The sequence below is a fragment of the Acytostelium subglobosum genome (assembly GCF_000787575.1).
Source record: "Acytostelium subglobosum LB1 DNA, scaffold: scaffold18, whole genome shotgun sequence".
NCBI classification, from domain to species: Eukaryota; Evosea; class Eumycetozoa; order Acytosteliales; family Acytosteliaceae; genus Acytostelium; species Acytostelium subglobosum.
The window spans coordinates 376,023-396,953 of NW_012236515.1; the positions used below are offsets into that span (position 1 = coordinate 376,023).

General features: G+C 44.3%; 9 protein-coding genes across 9 annotated transcripts; 2 read left to right on the forward strand and 7 right to left on the reverse strand.

The window, feature by feature from the left end:
* Window positions 1–564: 564 nt before the first annotated feature.
* SAMD00019534_084630 (hypothetical protein) lies at window positions 565–1,860 on the reverse strand (the record flags this gene model as incomplete). Its single annotated transcript, XM_012896354.1, has 5 exons — window positions 565–678; window positions 751–1,090; window positions 1,174–1,403; window positions 1,472–1,713; window positions 1,815–1,860. Coding segments are annotated over 5 exons (972 nt in total), but the record flags the coding sequence as incomplete, so codon positions are not given.
* Window positions 1,861–2,113: 253 nt separating this feature from the next.
* On the reverse strand, window positions 2,114–2,281 carry SAMD00019534_084640 (hypothetical protein; the record flags this gene model as incomplete). Its single annotated transcript, XM_012896355.1, has 1 exon — window positions 2,114–2,281. A coding segment is annotated over one exon (168 nt), but the record flags the coding sequence as incomplete, so codon positions are not given.
* A 1,158-nt stretch (window positions 2,282–3,439) lies between these two features.
* On the forward strand, window positions 3,440–5,164 carry SAMD00019534_084650 (hypothetical protein; the record flags this gene model as incomplete). Its single annotated transcript, XM_012896356.1, has 1 exon — window positions 3,440–5,164. The coding sequence occupies one exon, from the start codon at window positions 3,440–3,442 to the stop codon at window positions 5,162–5,164; it is 1,725 nt and encodes a 574-aa protein (XP_012751810.1).
* A 62-nt stretch (window positions 5,165–5,226) lies between these two features.
* SAMD00019534_084660 (hypothetical protein) lies at window positions 5,227–6,505 on the reverse strand (the record flags this gene model as incomplete). Its single annotated transcript, XM_012896357.1, has 3 exons — window positions 5,227–5,616; window positions 5,685–5,840; window positions 6,296–6,505. Coding segments are annotated over 3 exons (756 nt in total), but the record flags the coding sequence as incomplete, so codon positions are not given.
* Window positions 6,506–6,677: 172 nt separating this feature from the next.
* On the reverse strand, window positions 6,678–11,324 carry SAMD00019534_084670 (hypothetical protein; the record flags this gene model as incomplete). The annotated part of the gene is made up of 4 exons (XM_012896358.1): window positions 6,678–7,093; window positions 7,174–7,510; window positions 7,578–10,893; window positions 10,984–11,324. 4 exons carry the CDS (start codon window positions 11,322–11,324, stop codon window positions 6,678–6,680), a joined length of 4,410 nt encoding a protein of 1,469 aa, XP_012751812.1.
* A 625-nt stretch (window positions 11,325–11,949) lies between these two features.
* SAMD00019534_084680 (hypothetical protein) lies at window positions 11,950–13,205 on the reverse strand (the record flags this gene model as incomplete). The annotated part of the gene is made up of 4 exons (XM_012896359.1): window positions 11,950–12,022; window positions 12,090–12,269; window positions 12,393–13,015; window positions 13,101–13,205. The coding sequence occupies 4 exons, from the start codon at window positions 13,203–13,205 to the stop codon at window positions 11,950–11,952; spliced, it is 981 nt and encodes a 326-aa protein (XP_012751813.1).
* A 1,003-nt stretch (window positions 13,206–14,208) lies between these two features.
* SAMD00019534_084690 (hypothetical protein) lies at window positions 14,209–15,585 on the forward strand (the record flags this gene model as incomplete). Its single annotated transcript, XM_012896360.1, has 1 exon — window positions 14,209–15,585. One exon carries the CDS (start codon window positions 14,209–14,211, stop codon window positions 15,583–15,585), a length of 1,377 nt encoding a protein of 458 aa, XP_012751814.1.
* A 99-nt stretch (window positions 15,586–15,684) lies between these two features.
* Window positions 15,685–16,234, reverse strand: SAMD00019534_084700 (hypothetical protein; the record flags this gene model as incomplete). The annotated part of the gene is made up of 2 exons (XM_012896361.1): window positions 15,685–16,145; window positions 16,213–16,234. 2 exons carry the CDS (start codon window positions 16,232–16,234, stop codon window positions 15,685–15,687), a joined length of 483 nt encoding a protein of 160 aa, XP_012751815.1.
* Window positions 16,235–16,796: 562 nt separating this feature from the next.
* On the reverse strand, window positions 16,797–20,488 carry SAMD00019534_084710 (hypothetical protein; the record flags this gene model as incomplete). The annotated part of the gene is made up of 6 exons (XM_012896362.1): window positions 16,797–17,038; window positions 17,112–17,334; window positions 17,418–17,762; window positions 17,844–17,846; window positions 18,813–19,287; window positions 20,391–20,488. Coding segments are annotated over 6 exons (1,386 nt in total), but the record flags the coding sequence as incomplete, so codon positions are not given.
* Window positions 20,489–20,931: the final 443 nt, after the last annotated feature.

A 20,931-nucleotide genomic window follows, 5' to 3' on the forward strand; every position in this document is an offset into this window, starting at 1 on the left:
ACACTCAGTACATCAAGAAGAAGCTGAGGCGATTCGAACCGACAAAGAAGAACATCGATATCAACCTCTCCGACACAAGTGAGCTCGAAGAGGACACGGACATCACCAGAGTGGACATTGATGGACATCCAACAAAGGGCGCCATTATTGTCGACTGCAGCAGCATGAATGACGTCGATTCGTCCGGCCTCAAGATGCTGAAGGATCTCGTTACAGAGTTCCGCGGCCGCCAGATCGTCATCTACTTTGCCTCGATCAAGGGCAATGTGCGTGATCGTCTGCGGAAGGGTGGTGTCGTCCAGACATACGGCGCCGACCACTTCTTCTGGACGGTCAACGATGCAGTCGAGCACCATCTCCATCTCCTCAGACAAGCTCGCAGGAACTATTTCAAGACCTCGTTAACAGTCGTTGTTGACAAGGGTCCTCGTGAACTCCACAATGACAATGACGACGATGTCATCGAGGTCGAGATGACCAGACTATGCGATAGCAGTGACAACAATGTGGCACCAAGGAATGATTGATTTATCGATTGATCGATCGAATGATTGATTGAATTTAATAATATAGCTTGATCAGCTCGTCTGACACTGCAGAAGGTGTCAACACGCCCAACTCTGTGAATAGTAGTGTGATGTATGATGGAGGAGTGTAGTCCAGTGATGGAGAGTCGATCTAAATGATGATGATGGAGGGATGGGTTGGTTAGTCGTGGCACCGACCGAGTTATGTGGAGAGTCGACTTACAGTCAAGCGCTCTGGATGTTCGCACTTGGAGCATTGCTGGCATAGGTTGAAGGTAGTGTCGTCGTTGTCCTTCTTGAGGATAACAATGTCGGACTGATCGAGTGGATAGGATCTGGTGAACTTGAAGCTCTCGGCAGCAACGTAGAATGGCTTCTTGAAGGCCTTGGCCACGATACTTATCTGATAGGTGCCAATCTTATTGACGATGCCACCATTCTCAACGATAGCCTCTGCTCCACACAACACATAGTCCACCTTATCGATGATCCTTGCTGCACCACCATCCATAATCAATGTCACTGGTATCTTGGCGTCCTGTAACTTTGATGCCAGCTTGTATCTATATTCATGTGGAAGCGAGTCAGACTCATGTGTGATTGATCAATCAATCCAATCGCGATCAATGATTGAATGGTAACATACCCAGAGGAGTCTGGTCTTGACTCAGTAACGATGACCGAGAATCTCTTGCCTTGTTGTGATGCGCTGAGGAGGACAGACAGGACGACTCGCGAGAATCCATGAACAAGAATAGTGACGCCGTCTCTAATGAACTTGTTTGAAAGTTGTGATATCTTACTCCTGCTCATCAATGACTTGTTTGACAGTTGTTCACCTCTCTCTATAAGAGTAACCTTGCATTGTTCAAAGTTCTATTGATTGATCGTTGATAGAGTGTCAGTGATCAGTGATCAGTGATCATTGTAATCATAAGACATACGGGGAAGTCGAGTGATGTCCTTGTAACGAATCTAATGAATAGTTCACAGACTGATGATAGTGATATTGATGTATTGAACTCGCATTGCTTGAGATGTACAGTGGCATTGGCCAACTCCTTCTGCAGACCCATAATAGTTGCAGCCTGACTCCTTCTAATCACCTCTGTCAACACCTTGATTGCTGCGATTGCTATTGCTGTATCCTGTTCCTGCTTGACAAACTGTTCAAACAGTTTAACGACTATACATATACAGATATCACATGTATTAGTACTCTCTATCATTCAATCATTCATTCGATCAATCGATCAATCATTCAATCAATCGCATCGATCACTTTACCCCAAGCTAGTTCAGGTACAAGTTCTAATGATGCACTATTGTTCATTGTATCTGTATTGTATTGGTATATATATATAAGTGTATATTAATCAAGATAATGTTAACATTGATCTTATGAATGTGTCGCTCGGCCTCATGTCAACTTCATCTTTCCCATCCTTTTCCTACCCTCGCCCTCACCCACATTCCCTCGCACATTTACCCTCTCGCATTTGCCCTCATTCAGATACATAATGATAATTATTATTAACTATTTATTATTACTAATAAAGAATGAATAAGTTGTTGATTGATTAGATTGGGAATGGTTGTGGATACCCTTCGTCTGGTCGTGAGTCTGGACGTTCTCTTCGTACTGGACGAGGGAATGGTGATGGCTTGGGGTCTCGAGGTGGTTGCGGTGCTTGTGGATTCAAATCCTTTGGTTCAATTGGTTTAGGATCTGTATGAGGTAGCTTTGGTAAGGGGAATGGTAACTTTAATCTATTTACATATGATGTTGCAGGTGTAACTGAACACCTTATTCCATCACTAAACCTAATTGGGTTTAATAAATTTCTGCTCTTTATACCAAGGATCTTTATAATCATCTCTAATTAATAATTGATTGATTATATGATTGAATGATGAAAAGATTGAAAGAATGATTGGATAATTGATTGATTGTTATCTCTGACTATCTTTACATTTATAATTGGAAGACATATTAGATTATGTTGTTAATTGAATCCTCTCATTGTAAACATACAAGTATACTTCACTTTGGATAGAGTCTTCAAGGCACCATACTCTCCTTCAAACTTTAGTTGACAAATTGGGAAATGTACCTTAAAATGGAAGTGTGGGTAAGTTTAAATTCAAATTTGTCACTTTTGACAGTTTAACGGTTTTTGGAGCCAATCAAGAGAACTACTTTCAATCAATCAATCAATCAGTCATTGATTTCTATTCATAGTATCACTATCACTATCACACATCAATGTCCAATCAACAACAGCAACCATATTGTGCAAACCCTCATATAGTCAATCATTTGAATCAACATGTCAATGCACTTAGGGCAAGAGGCGAGACAAAGACCATTGCAACATATCGCAAGGCTATAACATCGATCACTTCATACCCACTGCCTATATTCAACGCAAAGGAGTGTGACATACTGTCTGGTGTCGGTCCCTCCATATCAAGAAAGATTGATGAGTTGCTGAAACGTACTACACATCCACATTTTCCTCAAGGGCCAAACACACCCTTGCGTAACATACTCTACAGATGTGCTCCGCCCAACAGCAACAATAACAACGATGTTGGTGGCACAGCTGGACACAACAAATCAAAGACAAAGTCAAAGTCAAAGTCAAAGAAGACAGACAATATAGATGAGGACGAGGCCAAGACCAAAGGCAAGGGAAAGACCAAGAGCAATGGCAAGGGCAAGAGCAAGGGCGAGGCAAAGGACGCTGGATACCCAATGGATGAGGACMAAGGAGAACATGAATCCCAACATAATGGTGACACCGATCAAACATCCAAAGACAATCAATCACAAGTCATCATCAACACCTACACCAACAACAACAACAACATCATTATCATTCAATCATTCATTCAGTTGGGATACAATGATGTCAATGACGCCAGGCGGTAAGTCATTCGAATACAGCGCCAATGACAATGACGGAGACAATGCCAATGGCAACGACGGCGGCAACAATGAAGCCGCCGAGACACTGGAGTTCTCATTCGACTTTCAAACTCCATCAAAGACACTACCACAACAACAACAACAATATAATACAAGTTCGTCAGTGGACTCAATCGACTTGACAATGACGCCGATGAAGACGCCACAGCGACCAATACAGACCACACGATCAGCATCCAGGAGTCACTCCAAGTCCACGTGCACATACTTGCTCCAACGATTGACACCATCTTATCCACATGTTCCCAGGTCGCCACTGCCTCACATGTCACCATTCAGGAATGGATCTCCAATGGGTGGATTCGGATCCCCCTATAATGATGGTGGAACGCTGCATTGGTCACCATCACCCTATCACCGACGATCATCACCATCACCATCGCCTTTCAAACATCATCATATTTCACCAGCTCGGATGACGAGTCCGCCACCTCCATCAACTCACACGCCATCATATCTTCGAGATTGGGAGCCAAGCCAATCACCATTCAAGCCCATCGTACCAGTATCCAAGTCAATATTGTCACCCAAGAGGAAGCAGATTGATACCAGTATTGCCATCAACGAGAGTAGTGCACGGGTCAAGAGGAAGAGGATTGACTTCTCACGAGATGCCCCCGCACCAGCCACAGCCCCAGCTCCAAACCCGACCCTAACCGCCACATTACCAACAACAACATCACAGCCCAAGGTCAACAACAAGCCCATTCCAAAGATGAAGGATGTCATATGTGTTGTGGACAATCGCGAGGTCAAGTCAGTATCTGAGCGCGACTATATTGGAAAGAGATTGTGCGAGTTGGGAGTGAGCGCATCGACCAGGAAGCTGGAGCTTGGAGACTTTGCATGGGTGGCCGTGGACTACGCGGGCAACGAGTACATGCTGGACTTTATCATCGAGAGGAAGCGCGTAGATGACCTCAGCAGCTCGATAATGGACGGTCGATATAAGGAGCAGAAGTTCCGTCTTGCCAAGTGTGGCTGTGGCAACAAGTACTACCTGGTCGAGGGCGATGTCAAATCGCTGTCATCCAGCAACGTGCGCAATGGCAAGAGCTGGGGCACAGTCAACTACGGCCTGCCCGCGGATACCCTCTCCGCAGCCATGGTATCAACACATGTCAACGACAACATCATTGTCATTGAGACCAAGGACATGGAGTCCAGTATCACATTCATTCAGCGCATGTCTGGATTCATTCGCGACAAGGTTATGTCTGGCAACAGCATCAGCAACAACACAAACAATATTGTGGCGAGGATGATGTACTTCCCGCCAAAGACGACCAATGACTCAAGTGCCTCACAGCATTGCGACTTGGACACATTCAACAAGCTCAATCAGAAGACCAAGGACATTGGCTTGGGTGAGTTGTTTGCCATCCAGATCATGCAGATTGGTGGATGCACGGCGGATAGGGCGGCGGCCATTGTTGCCTTGTATCCAACGCCCCTCGCCTTGATCCTTGCCTACGCCAAGCTGAAGGACCAACAGGCAAAGAAGACCATGCTCAGCAATATTCGATTTGGAAAGCAGAACAAAAAGATTGGCAATGCTATTAGCGAGTTGATATGCTCAGTCTATTGTGATACAGTTTATAAATCGTCGTCATCGGCACCAGAGGAGGAGGAGGATGAGGAGTAGTCGAGGAGACTACATCCATCCACTCACTCACTCATTCATTCATTCGCTCACCAGCTCGCTCAACAACAAGAGTAGTATTCATTCTTCCACAACCTGTATAACCATGTTTGAGTGCGTCGCTTCTTGTCGTCCTTGTATCGTTGGATGTCTGCAGGGCTGGGCAGGGTCCAGTAAGGGGAGCCCTTGTTCTCAGTCCAAAAGGAGGCAATGTTCTTGGTGACACCCTTGCTGAATGGGTAGGGCATGCCCTTGCATCGCTTGAGATATGTGATCCTGTCGTACTTTTGAGCCTCCCATGATGTCTGATTGGTAACAATGAGATAGATGTGATAGCAAAGCAATCCAAATGGCATGAATGAACTTGCGAATGTCAACACAGTCGGTAGCCACATGGCAATGTTAGCTTTGACCCAATCCATTGGTGATTCTGCACTATGTATTCCACTCAATGTCTGATTGATTGGTGATAATGGGTCAGTCTGGCATGCTTGTCAACAATAATTGGCAATGATGGACGTACAATTTGGAAACCAAGTGCAAGCAATAGTGTCTGTACGAGAAGGAAGAGGCAGAAGGCTTTGTGATTGTGAAGGCCAACACATTGGCCAATGAAGAAGCAATGATGATCATACTTCAATATACATGCATTGCAACGCTTGCAATGCTTTGATCTTATGATCTATGTATGGTTGGTCGACGTTAGTATGTTGATATGACCTTGACCAAGTCGAAGAAGAAGGTAGCTTACGACATTATGTTGACATATATTACAAAATGGTTGTTCCTCCTCTTCGTCCTTGCTCTGATCTTTGGACCCTGATTGAGATGTGATGGACAGACTGGCTCTGTTATCAAGAGTCTCTAAAAGTTGATCCATCTCTTCATCATCATCATGTCTCTTAATTGAATGTTAGTGAATCAATCAATCAACTTGTGGCGCCAGTGTAAACATACATGATCTGATCGACTACTACTACTCTGTTGTTGTTCAAATTCATCATCTGATCGCTTCAACTTACTACCGCTGCTGTTGATATAGTTTGTCATGCTAATGTCGCCATCAACACTATCACTATCATTGATCAAGTCATCATTGTAATGTCTTGAAGTTGAAGGTGATGCAATATCATCGATACAACCAGGTCGCTTATTAGCAGCAATAAAGTATGTTATGAATGTCAATGCAAACAAACTATGTGTCCATATTAGATAAGTATAATCTTTATCCTTATCTGTAAACACTGCCTTATTTAGATCTGTACCAGTTCTAAACAATAATATAACATAAATAACAAGATGTATCAATGTATATGCTGACTGTACTATGACTGCTTCCCAATCTCCAAGGTGTCCTCCCTTCTTTCTCCTTGAGGACATGACTATATCTCTTTATCTTTATCTCTATCTTTATGAATTGTGTTGGATTGATTGAGTTGACCTCATTTTCAAATAATTTCAAGACACGACCTGTTTTGGAAAATCAGGAACTGTTTATGGGATTGATTGGTGCAGGTTAGGAGTGCTTTTGGTTGTCTGGCATCATGATCTTTGAGAGAATGGCATCCTTTTCAAATGAGTAGTTCATGGAGGCATTGCTTAGAGTGACGAAGGCATACTGGAATGCAGCTTTGACGCGACCAAAGTTGAATGAACCAACTGCCACATTCTTGCCAGGTGCAAATGGATCGCTGACATAAAGAAATGTTGAGAAATCCTTATTGACAATGCTATTGTTGTTGTTGCTGTTACTGTTGACATTGTCCAACTCATTGTTGTTGCCTACAAAGTTGCCAATGCCATTCACAATTCCATCTGAAGACTTATCGTGTTCCAAGGGGAAGGTATAGTTTGCTTCTTCAATCGATATGCCTGTCTTGTGATAGTTGAAGTTGACGCCATAGTACTCTAGAAATCGCATGAGTGCGCATCCTGTTGATTGAATGATTGACGTCTCATGTTAGCCAAGACTATCAATCAAATGAGTGAGAGTCATTTGTCGTGATACATACCAATGTTGAGCCCAGAGAATTGGTCCTGATAGTTGCACTTGCATGGATTGGCCTTGAGCGTTGGCTGGTTACTGTTGATCTGTTGTTGCTGGTAACTACCACTCCAGTGCTTGGGTGTGGCGACGACGTTTGGCCCAGAGGTGGCACCACCCGCCGCGTCAGTATTATCAACCATCTTCTTTGGACAATGTTCGTTATTCTTGAGGAAACTGATCAGCATGAGCACCAGACAGTAGGAACTTAATCCACCACTGTACGTGTTGTTCAGTCCTCTCTCCCTTAGGAACCATTTCAAAACGATGGCCAAAGGATACAATCCAACCAACTTCTCAACGTTCTACACATTGTGATTGAGTGAGTGAGTAGGTGAGGGTGGAGGAGGGGAATGATGACTTGTCACTTACATCTGCGACTAGATCTCTGGCGGCAATGCCTGTGTGGGGAGAGGTTGGGGACTCTCGGAAGGAGATGTCGACGGGGATATTGTCCTTGGTGACGAGCTTGATGACTGGGATGCGCGCAGAGGGTATGCAAAGCATGGTGAGGATGTAGTTGTTGAGATCCTGTCTGATCTGCTTCTCCAGCACTTGCAGAAGGAACTGAGCATTCTTGGAACGCAACGACATGTTCTTGCCATAGTTGACGACGATGTCCACGTCACTCGATGGCAGCCAGAGTCCTGTCATGAAGGAGCCGTATATATCGATCTCGGCATTAGGCCACAATCTTTTGACGACGTTTGTTATGAGTCCAATCACTTTGTGGCAGCTTTGCACGTGTGGGTAGGTGCGGTCGCCCACCTCTGACACAAAGTCCAAGATCTCCTGGTGCAGCTTGATGGAGAAGAGTGGATGTGGATAGGGCAGCGGAGGGTCCTCCCATGGCTGCATATATACGGGCAGGTATGTGTTGCTCTGTTTAGTCAGCTGAATGCGATTAAAGAACTTGTTGTGTCTCCAATCTCTGTATTTGTCGAGTTGTTGTTGTTGTTGTTGTTGCTGTTGCTGTTGTTGTTGTTGTTGCTGTTGTTGCTGTTGTTGTTGCTGCTGTTGCTGCTGTTGCTGCTGCTGCTGCTGCTGCTGTTGCTGTGCGGTCGTGTCTTGCTGCTCCTTCACTTCACTTCTCGGTGCCCTGTCAAAGGTGACAACAGAGCTTAGGTGTGATTGGTCGCTTAGAGGGCTTGGCTTGTCAACTGATGCCGCCCTCGGCTTGGTCTGGTACTGAGGTTGTGGTTGATGCTGTTGTTGTTGTTGATGATGTTGTTGGAGGATGGTTGCGAGTGATGGTGATTTGAGTGGTACATTGGGATTGGACAAGAGTGGAGGAGGTGCTGATGATGAAGGTGTTGTTGTTGAAGTAGTGGTTGGTTGAGTAGTTGCTGATGGCGTCGTCGCACTTGGTTTGGATGATGTAGTTGTTGTCGATGTTGTCGAGGTTGTTGTAGTGGATGTAGTAGTTGGTGTCGTTTTGATAAAGATTGGAGTATGTGCAGGTGTAGTCGGGGTGGATGATGACAGTGATACTGACCTGTTGGGGAATATCACTCCATTGTTGAGGCTGAATGTTCTGGTTGGTCTTGGCTGTTTAAATGTACATTGGTTGCTCGGGCTTGCTGTTGTTGTAGTAGAGGTGGATGTGGATGTGGTGGATGGAGTGGATGAAGATGAGGATGCTGTTGAATATGGTGTCAGGTTGACATTGAGTTTCTTGGGCGACTGTGGCTGTGATTGAGATTGAGACTGTAGAAGTGCGGAGTGTGTCGATGGAGGGTTGGCCTTGATGTCCGAGGCCGACGACGACTTGACCAGCAATGATGGCTTGGTGATCTTGGGAGATGAGGGCACAATGATTGTCGAGAAGTAGTTGGTGGTGGACAGGCCTTCAAAGCTTCGTGACAGGCTGTCCTTGATAGTATCCACCTCTGACTCGGCAAACTCTGTGTCGGTGCCGCTGATTGATTGGGTCGACGCTGATGGTGATGGTAGGTCCTCCCACTTGTCGTCTGATGTGCCGCTTGAGGAGGCCACCGATGAGGAAACTGTTGAGGCGTATGAGCTGCTGTTCTTGCCACTGTAGCCACTCATACTGCCGCTGGCATTGTACCGCGACGTTGATGAGATGATGCCTGAGGAGTAGCGATGTGTTGAGAGTAGGGGACGATCGTCAATGTCACCCTCTGAGCCGAGCCAGAGCATGCCATCCTCGTCCTCAGTGGTGGAGTCGATGGGGAAGCTGAGTACCTTGGCCGTCTCAACCTCAGACGGCAGCGAATGCCTTCTGGGACGCGTCTGGATGGACTCCTTCTGCTCCGAGTCCGAGTTGGACGAGCAGTTGTCTTCGGTGGTCGATGAGATTATCTTGGAGTCGCGCGATACTGACGCCGAGGATGACTTCTTCTTCCTCTTCTTGCGCTTGGAGGACGCGCCACTGCTATCGCCGCCCGGCGATTGTCCATCGCGACCAGGCAGCACGGCAGCCTTCTTCTTCTTCTTCTTGACAGGCGTGAGCTGACCATTGTAGTTAAGCATCTTGTCGCTGCCACCGCCGCCGCCAGTTGACTTCTTCTTCTTCATCCTCTCCTCTGAGCCAATAAGATCCATCGACTCGCGATCAATGTAGTAGTTCTGCAGCTGTCCGGCGATCTCTCGCATGGTCATGTCAAGCTTGGTGCCCGCACGCTCAATGGGCGAGAAGCAGAGGAACTCGATGAACTTGATCGGGTCCTTGATCAGGGTCTCTTCGTAGATTTCCCTGATCTGCAGCAGCAAGTCGTTGGCGGCGCTGTTTGACTGTGACGCCGACGTTGATGACATTGCTGACGACGATGATGATGTGCTTGTCCTGCCCTTCTTTGCCGTCTGTGATGCTGTCGTCGTAGTGGCATTGGTCGATCCTGATTTACTCAGATGTGATATCTGTTTGTCGCCCTGTCTTGATGGCGCTGTTGATGAGGATGATGTTGATGTTGTTGATGTAAATGATGCCGATGCACTTGGCTTAGTCGTAGAAGTTGTGGTAATGGATGGTTTAGATGATGATGTTGCAGTTGTCGTGGATGTCGATGTTATTGATGCCGAAGTCGATGATGGTGTTGATGACCCAGCGGGGGTAGTCGAGGAGGAGGCTGACGACGCCCCTTCCTCAAGATTGGCGCGTGATATATCGTAGAGCATCTCGAGCTGCTCGAGAAAGTCAATCTCAGAGTCTGACTTTAGCGATTGAAACACCGAGTTGAGCACGTGACCCATCTTGACCAGTGAGTATCGCTCGCGATCAGTCGATGTCAACTTGATGGACCAGAATTGCTTCAGTCTGTTCTTCCTGCAGTCGAGCGCATTGGTGAACAGGCCGGCTGCCGTGTCCTTCTTCTTTGACGTCACACCTCCGCCGCTGGACGTGCTTCCGCCAGTCGTTGGATGGTCGACCGTTGGCTCGATGCCAAAGTGCTTGCAGTAGCCCGTCCATATCAGCTTCTCAAAGAGGGCGGCAATGTACTCGCCCAGACTGAAGAATCCTCTGCCCATGAACCACTGTGGTGTGGCGCATCGATAGTCCTTGATCGAAGGCTCCCACACTAGCGGGCTAAACAGCGACAAGAAGCCACCTTGCGTAAGTATCGTCAGCAGATCATACAGCTCGCCATTGTCAATGTCATTTGACTCGATTGTGAATGTGTCCAAGTAGCTAGTTGTCTGGCACAGTCGTACCAATCCAATTATCCTTAATGTGATTGATTGATTTATTGAATGAATGGACGTGTGAGTGATTGATTGATTGATGTTGATGTTGTGGATCACGTGACAATCATACTTTTGTTCAATTGCCAACAGTTGTTTGGGAAAGAAGAAGACGCCCATGGACGACTCGAGGTTCTGGCTGGTCTTGAAGTGAAGGTTCCTCAGCGGGTCGGACAAGTCCTCCTTGCTGCTCATGTTCTTTGATAGTGTATGCTCGATCAATCGTAGCGATGGTATATTCGGTCCAAAGTCATCGTCCATCGGTATAAAGAATCCATGCCCGTGATTCTTGCACTTGCTATACATCGCTCTTAACTTCTCGCACTCCTCCTTATTAAAGTCTGTCAGCACACTACACAGATCATCCTGACTCAGACCCAATAGCCATGAGACAACCTGTTTCTTATGGTCCATTGTGTGTAGTCTGTCTTATGTCTATGCTTGGTTGTTTGAGTTTGAGTTTGGTTCGTATAAACTATTACTACTATTGATGTAAATGATTTATGTAACAATGTTTAGGTATAAATGATGATGATTGTAATGAATGTATGTTATTGTTGAGGTTAATGTTGATTAATGAATGACCGATGAACATGTGTATAGAGTATGATAAGAGTATGAGTTTGAATAACTATGAGATTGATGTTGATTGATTGAATGATTGATTGATTGGGGAAATGTATTAACAGTTGTATTACTTATGCATGCTCAAAGGTATGTATAAGTATATATGTCTCTGTTTATCTATGTGTGTGCGAGATTGAATGAATGAATGTTCATCTTCACCATTTTCATCATTTACTCCCACCTGTTATTTGTTTGGAGGTTATCCTCTTGTTGTGTGTCTTCACATTCGCATTCATTTTGGTTGTGTATGTGTGTGAGGGTGCAAGTACGACACGAGGGAAATGCGAGCGAGGGTATGTTCGATCCAGATGAATGAATGAATGGTTGAGGTGGACATGTGTGATCAATCAATCAATCAATCGATGTGTAATCACTTTGTTTACATTTATTACAACAAACAAGGTGTAAGGAATCATTCCTTGGCCTTCTCAAATGGTTTGATCTTGTCATTAACAGTGTGGATAAATATTTGATCGTTTGGATGGCTACATTGTGATGGGGATGATAGATAGTAAGTAATCAGTTCAAACAGAAATGTTGTGTGGATCTTACTCTTTCTCTCCCTCTTCATAGGTGTAGGATGATGCTACTGCCAATTGTGTACCATCAGAGCTGAAGGACATGGCTGATATTGATGTTGGATAGTGTTTCAGATGGAATAGTCTCTTCCTGTTTTGTCCATCCCAGTAGTATACATTGCCATCACATCCACCTGTCGCGAATGTTCCATATCTTGTTCAATGATTGATGAGGTGCAAGTGATCGATGGCGAGGGCGAGGGTGCGAGGTAGGAGAATGATGTTAGATCACGTGATTGATTGAATGAATGAATGAGTGAATGTGCACAAGACTTACATTGGATGGAATGTCATTACATTGACTGGATATACAACATCTACACCACCTTCATTGGCTCGATGACATTTGAATGCGTATTTCTTTGCGGCCTGCTCTTGTGGATCAAAGTACTCCATGCCAACTCTGCCCTCGACAGAGGCCAGTGCGTAGCCAGTGCCATCGATAAAGGTGCGAATGCATCGTGTCTGGAACTTGATGCTAGACTCGCGCTTCTGCACTGGTTGGCTCATGTTTCTTGTGTCGAATATCGTGATCATCTTGTCGGCCGTGCCTACGACCAGCCAACTCTTGTTGGTGGACATTGTGTAGACCTGTGCGTCGAGCTGATGACAAATGGTCTCGGCGTGCTTGGCACGCGTGTCCCAGCCCTTGAGCGTCGAGTCCCAGCTGCCACTGAACAGCACCGACGTCTCATAGTCGTAGGCCAGTGATCGTACGCCCTTTGTATGTGAGCCAATGTCCGATGCTACACCAGATCCAATATCATACATCTTTATGATTCCATCAATATCCGATGAGTACACCCTTGTCTTGTCCGGTGCACATCCATCCAACACTGCCGCATCATGATTATACTGCCATCTCTGTGAGTTGCTTGCAGTATCATAACATCTAACAGTCTGTTTTGATGTGATCACAATGTATTAGTATGTTATTGATTGATTGATTCATTGATTGATCGATTGATTGATCATTAGAACTCACCAAATCCCATGATGTGACTAACAGTTGTGTTGATTGAGGTATATAGTTCAATGATGAGATGCCATCTTGTGGAGGCAGAATCAATTCAAAGTAGTCTGTACTCATTGTATTGTATTGTTTAAAAGTATATTAATATCTGTATTAAAGTAAAGTTCAACAATGACGAATATCCTCTCGATTGAAGTCATCTCATCTCGCTCACTCAGTCTTGGCGCCAAGTTTGAAAATTTCTTAATTTATGGGACAATCCAAGTTCATTGATTCGTCGGTCCATTCTTCTTGGGATTGAGATACTTGATAAGATAGATACGTTCGATGTTCTCATATGGATAGTCTTGTATACGACCCATCTCTTCGAAGCCTTGCTTTAGATAGAATTCCTTTGCCTGGAAGCTGAATGTAGTGAGCATAATATGATGACATTGATTGTCTCTTGCAAGCTGTTCGACACGCTGTACCAATGCTCGTCCAATGCCCTTTTGTCTACAACTATCCTTTACAGCCAACAATGTTATATATGTTTGTAGTCCACTTGTAACACTTCCACTGATGCCACCTATCAATGATCTTGTTCCTGATGGCGTTGTTGATGATGATGATGAGGTATCAATTGCTGCGAATGTGAATGACTCTGGTCTTGCAGGTTCATAAGTCTTATTAATCTTTGACAACATGTCATTGTTCAACATTAACTTTAACTCATCATCGATTGTATCCTTATCTTTGTTATTAACTTCTATGATGTCCATCTTCATTCAATCAAATGACACATTTAGTCATCTTGACAATGTTGGACTTTTTCGATCTTGAAGGTGATGATGGGGCTTTCAATTCAAGTGTGAATCTCCCCTCATCTTCCCTCCACTTCACTCACTCATTCATTCATTCATAATCTATACAGATACTATTGTACACTTATTATTATTATTACACTGTTGTGCAAGCAAGGATGCCACATGTATTGCAATATGGTGTTCAAGCCACTTGGTTTGAATCAATCAGTTACTTTATGTGGGATAACTTATATCTACCAGCAGTGTTTGCATTATCAGTCTATCTAATGATGATGTATATTAAACATACATATTGGAGTCTCTCATTCAAACCAATGTCCTATAAAGAATATAATATAGCCAATCAAAAGAAGAAACAGAAACAAAAACAACAACAACTACAACAACCTCAACAGCAACAATCTAAACAACTTGTACATAAAGATCATAGTCACTCATTACTTCAACAACAGAAACAACAACTTCCATTCTCTCCACTATTCCCATCATCATCACCATCATCAACATCATTCAACACCAAGCGAAAGGATAGAGCATCCGAACATTTGCTACCAGTGCATCAAACAGATCAACAACAACAACATAGTGATGATATTGATGATGAAGAGTTTATGTACTTTGGAAGGAATAGAGCAAGTGATATGTACAGAGCCAATCAAACCAAGAACAACAGCGTCATCAACAACAACAACAACAATAATAACACAAGTAGTAGCAACAATGAAAGACATAAGATTAGTGACTCATTGATGAGTAGTCAGGTCAAGACAAAGAAGTATCCAATCACTTTTGAACAACTACAGACTACTCTTAGTAGCAACAATAGCATAACTGGCATGCCATCATCATTGTCATCGTCAACAACATCATCATTGAATGACTCTTTCAACATTAGAGTCAACTCACCAAAGTTGACCATCTTTGAGAAGGACACACCACAGAGCCAGCTCGCAGCTTCATTGGCATCATCTTCTTCGACGACTACGACGACACCAACAGTGAGCACAGTAGCAGCATCCATTCGCAAGCCTATATTGCTCAGCGAGGAGATTGTCTATCTCTTCTGGAATCGATCTATTCACAACACGATCAAGGGCATTGAGACTGGCGCTCTGTTATGTGGACGCGATGAGAAGACACACTTTGTCATCACCGAGCTAATATTCCCCAATCAGGTGGGCCGCGACGACAGCTTTGAGTGCATCAATGACGAGCAGGTGTTCTGCTACCAGCTCGAGAGAAGTCTACTCACACTGGGCTGGATCCACACGCACCCGACGCAGACGGTGTTCCTGTCGTCCGTGGACATCCACAACCACTACTGCTACCAACAGCAGCTAAAAGAGTCGATTGCCGTTGTGGTCAGTCCAAAGCCCACGCCCAACTACGAGGTGTTCTCGTTGAGTGCCGGCGGCATGGATTCAATCGCCAAGTGCAGTCTCAAAGGATTCCATCCACATGACGATGCCGACAGTCTGTACCAGAGCTCACCGCACGTCAGAGTAGTCAATTCCTCACAGAGTATGATTGGGTCTGGGTCGGGGTCGGGGTCGAGTACTGGCCTCGCCAACAACAACAACAGCTCTTCAGAACCACTTGTGATCACGATCAAAGACTTTAGGACATCATCACTCATGCAAACCTACTCTGACATCACATCCATCCAGTTCTCGCGGACATCCACCTTCTAGAAGGTGTTTAAAGCTATCATAAATCAATTGTACATATTTATTCAATCACTCTAGCAGTTGAGGTAGTAGGTAAGTGTCGAAGATTCATTGGATGGCCATTCAGATAGGGTAGACACTCAGAGCATGATCGAAGGGGCGGTAGAAGGGATGATCAATGTATTCTCTGGTCAGAGGGTGCTGGGTATCAGACTTGGTAACCAACCAGGCACTGGCCAAATTTGGAACATTGTGGTAGTGAAGGCACCAGGGTATGTTGTTGGTCAATAGTTCATTCTGGTCCAACAATTGATTCCAGGAGCTGAAGTTGAAGACAGTTCTGGCACTTACCTCAACTGGGTCGTGAGCATAAGAGTTGCATAGGTGCTCGATCAGAAGATTCTGAGTGGCTCGAGTTGGATCGGCTGGCTGGACTCTAATCTTCACAGCATTTAAATCCCACACAATGATAATGACTGGGTCCTCTTCTTTGGCAAACATGATGTTGGTGATGGCGCTGAGTTGGTCATAGGATAGACAGAGATGGTGGAGCTGAATTCTGAGCTCAGACATGAATATTGATTCTATTAGAGAGGGTATAAATAACAATGACAGGTAGGATGGAAAGTGATATAGGTAGAGATTACTTACTCTTTGAATCAGATAGAGACATAGTAATATTGTTAAGAAATGATGATATTGAGTTAATGATGAGTCTCACTGACATGTTGTCCAGTTCTATTTATACTTATTTTCTTATACATATGAATATGATTATTGATCGCTTTAGTGCTGAAACTAAGTTAATAAGTCATCAACTACATATATGGTTATTTAACCAAATATAGACATCATTACTTAATATTTCTTAATTTACTCATTATCATTCGATTGGCAATCTATTCACTACCACATGTTAAGAACTTCGGTTTGAAATTGAAGGATAAATGAAAATAACCATCATCTCCTCTTTAGTCATACCTTATTAATCAATCAAATAAATACTTTTCCCTTTAGTTGACCAAATCATCATGGGTATCAAATCATCTTGAGTGTTCTAAAGAGTTTACTTGTGGAATTGAGCCTGGAATCACTCAAAAATTCCCTTTGTTCATACTTGTGTATCTTAAGTCAAGGCTGTTGTCCAATCCAACTCGACCATAATAAAATAAGGGTGTACAATATTGACATGCCATGCCATGCTATGTCATGTTTTACTACAATGTCTTCATGTTGACCAAACTCTTTACCAGTCGACGGGGAAGCTTCTTTGTCTTGCTGGGCGAGGGTGATTGCGCCGGACTGGCATTTCCCATTGGTTTGGGCTGCAGTTCGCCATCGTACCTATTATCCCAACACTTCTCGATCAGTCTTTGCATTGTCGTTGTGAGTGCCAATGCCTGTCCACCAGTCGGTGGATAGAATGTCCATCTCTCACCGCCAACTCCAAACTCTACTATTGTGAAAAAGTGTTTATCTGTTGGCTATGTGTCAGTATCCTGTTGCCTGGCGTGGCGTGGCAGCTTGTGCGCGGACAACCCATAACATACCTGAATGATTACAGCTGTGAACTATTACATTGTCAAGTGGTATGCTCTTGACCAACTTGTATGAGCTACCCTTGTGCTTGGTGAACAGGAAGAGATCGTTGAATAGGAAGTAGAACCCCTTCTTATACTTGAGCTGTAGCTTCTTGTCTGAGTTCTCGTTGAATCCCTCGACCATCTGCATCTTGCCCTCGCTCATCAATGTTCTCTTTGACAATTGTAGACTCTATATAATGTTGGACAGCGCGTTAGCATCCACATCCAGGTACACAAAACCTCCATTCAATCAATCAATCAAAGTCAACTTACCTCTGATCCTTTCAGTGATTGGATGATCTGCATTGTCCTCTGCCATGTCTCATTCTCCATCTTGACCTTGTTGATTAGGTTTACGATTTGCTCGATCTTGGCTACGGCCAGGATCAGTTGTCCATGGTCTGGATGATCGGCAGACGTAGCCTTTAGTAGCTCTCTCAGCAGCAGAGGGTATTTACATATTCTCTGTACTGGCTTGATGAGGAATGAGTGAAGGTTGAGACCTCGCAGCTCTGGTCGTTCAGATATATAGTTGTCCACCTGTGGCAGTCTGGACAGACTGTCCAATGACTTTTGATTATAATTGCAATACACAGAGTAGTTACCAAGTGAATCAGACTATGTTTGATTGATTGATTGAGTGAGTGATTGAGTGAGTTAGTGAGTGGATGGCCAGGGCATGCCCTTTGTCCAACATACCATTTGACAAAACACCTCTCCAATGGAGGCTGTTGATGAACTGATCCTGCCGTAGAGGTCTTGGTTCACTTCTAGGATCTGCTCGATGTTGGAGAAGACGCTGGCGCACTCCTCAGTAGATATGATCTTGAGCTCATCTCTGAGCGGCTTGTAGAATACATTGACAATCGTCTCCAAGTCCTTGATGTAGTCCAACTCTGTACTAACAATCTCCTTTACAAGTAATGCACGTTGATCACCTGATGATGTCCTTGACTTGTTACCGCTGCCATTGCCATTGCCATTGGGCGTGTTGTTGTTGTGATGCGTGGGAGATGAATGTTGGCTGTGGCTGCCCAATGTACCGTTGGCGGGCATTGGCGAGCTGACGTAGTGATGTATGGTCTTGCCATTGAATGTAGCGTTGGGCGAGAGTATCTTGCTGTCGGGTGGCGTGGGGAAGGCATCAATGATCTCGTTAAAGATGAATGCTGATGTGACTGATCGTCGTTTTGATGTTCGTAGGTTAAAGTCGGCGTAAGGTTGTGGTGGCGTTGTCATTATGATTGTTGTTGGTTCGTCGTTGTTGTTGTCGTTGGCGTCTGATGTTGGCGCTTGAGTAGTCGTCGTTGTAGTTGTCGTCGTCGTTATCGACATTGTCGGTAATGATGATTCGCGCTGTAGCGCGGCCAGTGACTCTTCGAGCTGCTGTTGCTCCAGCTGGTCCTTGATCGTTATGGGACTGAGTGGCGCAGACTCGAGCTGGAGAGCTGGGGTCGTGGTCGTGTCGGAGGCATCAGATTGCTCATCGTCCGTTGTCGTTGAGGACGAGGCAACTGCAGGGGAAGGTGATGATGGATGTGATGAAGTTGATGTAATATTGTTGGGCTCATTTGATGTGTGATCGATTGCTGGAGACACTGATTTCTGGATGATGTGTGGCGTTGATGATGCCGATGAAGGCGGCGTAGTCGTCAGGCTTGTTGACTTGGCAGGTATATATGATAGCCTGGTCTTGATGAATGAGTTCTGTTTCTCGCCAGTGACCATCGATGCAGGCGGAGTAGTTGGCTCCGATGTCTTATTGATATTGGCTATCATTGATTTTATGGATACAGCCTTCCTCTCGCGATCTACCAACAACTTTGCAGCTGCGTCATCATTGCTCTTCAAGGCGGATCCGCCAGAGTTTGCTTGTGTTGGACGGAATGCTGGAATGGGCAGGATGGAGTCTGCGTCCGGCAGCTCGATCATGACCAGTTTGACATTGCAACGAAAGCAGAACTTTGAGTTTGGCTTGCAGAGGTAGTCGCAACGCCAACATCTATCGCCCAGCTCACTCTGGCACAGATGACAATGCTTATTATAACGAGGTGTCTGTCCTAGACACACCTTGCACATTGCCAATCCTTCCATTTTACTAATCGTACTCTGTTGTTGTTGTTGTTTATGTGTAGTTGATCCTCTAAAGTTTGTTCGATTGATTGTTTGAATGTTAGTGATTGATTGAGTGATTGAATGATTGAATGAGTGATGGGGATTGAACAAGTGGATGCGACAGTAATGGCCATAACAATGGTACCTTTCTGTTAAAGCCATATCTAACTAATTATGTGTTGGGGAGCTATAATTATAACAAAGATGGACAACAACATCCAAGAACAACAAACATCAAACTTAGGTCATCAATCCACTCCATCATCCTTGCCGATCACGTGTGATGGTGAGTGATGACAATGACAAGTTATGAATGATGGTCAATGTGTAGGATGAACAATAACATAGCAACAGGTCAATGAACTTGTGATAAGTGTAACTTTGGTAATATGTGTGTGGATGTTGTGTTGGATGAGGGTGTTGGGGTCGGGTCGGCGATGAGATCGAAAGGTCGTGTGTTGTGTGAATGAGTGAGTGAGTGAATGTGCTGTGTTGATTGATCAATCAAAGTGTGTGTCGCATCAAGTTGAGTTGAGTTCGCAAGTCCAGTATTATTACATGTATGATGTATCTGTATTATAATTTTCGTCGAGGTCGATTGATTCGTTCATTAATGTCTGTCACTATTATATTTGATTGATAGTGATGTTGATGTTGAAGTTGAAGTTGTTGTTGATGTTTCTCCTGCCTGCTGATATTGATTGATTGATTGGTGTAAGGTAGGTATGTCTCTCTCGCTCTCTCGATATTATTGTTGTTATTGTTGTTATATAGGTGATACGAGTTATGGTATCTAGAATGGACTTGGGTCGGGGATGAATGATTGAATGATTGAATGAATGGAGTGGATGGCCTGGATAGATGATGGCTTGACTTGGAACCAGGATCTCCCAACATTGTTTGTTTCATAGATTGATCAAAAAACACACTCTCGTGTCAAGCGTGTGCGATAAACAACTTGTTGATTGATGATGATGGATGTGGTGGGCTGGTGCTTGTGCCAGGTTGGTGATGAGATTGGTCGAGAAAAATCACAAAGAGGACTCCGAGGTGAGCCGCATGTTTGTTTGTCCTTTCGTGATAAACACATTGATCTAGATCGATCACTTTTCAAAGTAGGTCGTCACTTACGATCCATCGTCATCGCTTAGAACACTGCAAGTCTCTTGACACGTGACCTCCGATTCGTCAGACTCCAAGTTACTGCAGTCTTCAATTATAATGTCCATATTTGATTGTATGATTGATTGTATGTTTGATTGATTGATTCTATAAATATAAATATATTAATAAGTTAGTTAAATTGATGATGATGATGGAGCGAGAATGAATCAGGTGATAGAGTGAGTGAAAGAGAGAGAGTGAAGAAAAGGCATAGTCGTCGTCATGTCGTTATGATAATGGAGGGATGGGATTGGTGAGGTAATTGTAAGAGTAAGAGTAAGGGTAAAGGCAAGGTTAAGGGTTAAGGTAGGTTAGGTAAATGGTATTCATTCATTCACCATTAAGTGATCGCCAGGCAGGGTCCTCCACACTAACCCACTCACACTCGTCAACAACACCAACCCCCATATCCACATCCAAAAGTGATTGGATAGTTGGACCACAACACCAACAACATTGTTTGTTAGTGTGTGTTTGTGTTTGAGTGTGTGTGTTTGATGTGATGAGA